At 34.9% G+C, this 2,764-nt stretch overlaps 1 protein-coding gene across 1 annotated transcript in view; it reads left to right on the top strand.

Annotated features, from left to right (window-relative positions):
• Positions 1 to 2,764, top strand: part of LOC119592189 (glutaminase liver isoform, mitochondrial-like) — a gene marked incomplete at its 3' end in the record, with an annotated part of 133,529 nt that overhangs the window by 60,407 nt on the left and 70,358 nt on the right. Inside the window, 1 exon segment of the mRNA XM_037941019.1 lies at positions 920 to 1,030. Coding sequence (XP_037796947.1) covers positions 920 to 1,030 — 111 coding nt within the window.

Below are 2,764 nucleotides of genomic sequence, written 5' to 3'. Positions count from 1 at the left end.
TTGCAGTGTGTTGCATATTACTTCTTATTAATTTTATAAGTGAGTCATTCCACTTTTTTTGTTTGCTTGCTTCACTGACAATAATGATCAATAATGATGTGATATATATTTTTTTGCATGTTCCTTGTGATATATATGGAATTAGTCGTGCCGTGAGTGCATGATCTCTTGTACTGTTGAGTGTTCTTAGGCTTCTTTCATTGAGACTTTTGTATGAGGCCATTTTCAGTAGTAATTGTAAACCTTGTTAATGATAGTAACTAGAGATGAGAATATAGCTTTTCTATAACTTATTTGTTTAATCTTTTGTCTTTCAGTTCCTTGTATTTTATATGTATTAATGGATTATTTACATTTTTAAGTCAGAGATTTGTCATCAGAGTTTGCAAAGGTAAACTGTCATGATAAAGATTATTATTTTAGGCACTTGGTTCAGTTAAAAAAAAACAGTTTAGTGGTTCATGGACTTTACTCAGTAGTATGTGCTTTTCAACCAACTGCTTAGCCTGTAAATTATTATGAAGAACGATGACCTTTGCAGAACTTTGTAGACTCACAATGACATTGGCTTTTTTTACAACAGTAGATATTCAGTGAAATTAACTGACAACCATTTACTTATAATTCCTTCTCTTATTTTATTCCTTAATCCTCATATCTGGGATCACATATCAGATACTTTGGTTTATATGCCAAAGGCACTGATATGCCTAACCACATGTATTGCAAAAGCAGGGGAGCAATCACCATGCAAGATCCCAGTACATGTTCCATAAACATGTACTCATGGGTTGAGATTAGTCAGGCCAGACACTTGAAAGGTGGAACAGAGAGCCCACTGAGGCCATCAGATCAGCCCTGAGATGCCATTAGGTAGCCATGTGCCAGTCTTGATGTTGAAGTATGTTGTTACGGGCAGGCATCAACGGTCACGCTCGCAGAGCCCGTCAGTCAACGGATCTCCTTCCCACCGCGCCTATCCCATCACGTCTCCCACATCAAGATGGCTCGACAGACAGCAGTTCAAGAAGTATGCACTAGCCTTGTGCCTGTGGAAGGGGTCTTATATGGCACACACACTGCTTTTTCCCAGTTTATAATTGCATGGACTCTGTGTAGGGTGACACACATCATAGATGAGACTTTAAAGTTGACAAAGTGAAACAGTATTCATAGTAGGCATTTTTCTTAACAGTTATAAATATGCAGAGAGGCAAAAGTACATATTAGCATGTGGCTATGAATTTGTTTACAGCCACAAGTAATATATAATTTTAGAGACTATGGTTTTGATTTTGTATATACAGACGAGGTGTCTCAGAAGGAGAATGCACTTTCTCTGGGTAGATGAGTGGCTTCCTAACCTCATAAAAACTCATTTCTCTTCCTCTTCACTGCAATGCTTTACTAACTTTTAGCTGTAATCTGCCATGGTATTGCTTTTTGTTGATTTTTTTTCCTGGTAAAAGTTGAAATACAAAAAAGAAATAACATTACTTTAAAGCCAGTATGAATTCCTTGCTAGAGCAAAGCTGTCATTCCAAAAAAAGAAAAAAATAGCATGAAATGAAAATGTAAGCAGGTGTCTTTGTCTAATAATCTTGTCACTCACACAAAGATGAGTTTGCATTTTTTTAAGAACAGTGGCTGTGCATTCATGTTGTTTACATATTCATTGCATGATTTCATTCTCTTCCAAGTTTTACAATTTACCTCTTTCGTCTGCTTTATTTATATGAATTAACATTTAAGTTTTAACCAATTGTTAGCATTCCACTGTGGTAAGTGAATGATAAGTGAATGACATGGCTGCGTTTTCACCCAAGCAGTTTTCAGATGGCTTAGATTTGAGGCCCTGCTGTCTTGGACCAAATAACATAGACACAGAACTCCTTTGATTCTACATTGCACTTGCAGCTGCTGCTCATGACCCACTTGCATACAGCCTGGAAATGTCAGATGGCCGTTCTTTACACTGCGAGTCTGAAGTAGATGAAAAAAAGGTCTCATTTGTCCTTCAAAAGGACATTTACTTGAATAATTGGAATGAGTCTAATTGGAATGATAGTACTTAATCACATTCCTTTACTAACATACAGGCAGAAGTGAAATGATAAGTGATGTAGTTCAGAAAACTTTGTATGTATAAATTAACCTCACAGTATATATTTCTTTAAATGATAGTGTACTTATTTTCTTGTCTACTTTTAATGTGTGAATATGCTTTTCTTTCTTTTTTATTAGTGTATATATGTTTATATTTACTTTGTGTTGTGTTTTGGTGCATTATATGTTTACCTCCATTTTGTTAATGTTCAAAGAAGAATAAAAAATGCAAAATTTCAAGGAAGATATGAAGAATATTGATTGTTTGTTATCATATTTTTTAATTGTCAGAAGAAACAACAGACTGTTAATATGATAAAGAAATGTGATTTATTCTAATTAACATCATGATTATAGTAGCCATAAATCAGGACCAGTTTTAAAGAAAGGTCTGCAATAAGTGTGATTGATTGATTTTGTCTTTTTGAAAATCACTTTTTTTTTTCATTTGATAACTTCCCAGTTACTGTTACCTGTCTTTTCTATTCCCTAAGCTGATATTTGGCAGAAAAGTCTCCCTCTTATCTTTAAGCTGTTCTTACCCTACCCTTCTGTAGATTCCATTGCTTGGTAGAAAGTGAATTTTGGGGGTAATCCACTTTTTAAATCCCCTTGTTGACTGCCACTTTGTTTTGATTTATCCAGAGACATGTTAGGT

The sequence above is a fragment of the Penaeus monodon genome, chromosome 29, assembly GCF_015228065.2.
Source record: "Penaeus monodon isolate SGIC_2016 chromosome 29, NSTDA_Pmon_1, whole genome shotgun sequence".
NCBI classification, from domain to species: domain Eukaryota; kingdom Metazoa; phylum Arthropoda; class Malacostraca; order Decapoda; family Penaeidae; genus Penaeus; species Penaeus monodon.
This window is presented reverse-complemented; position numbering and strand designations above follow the sequence as displayed.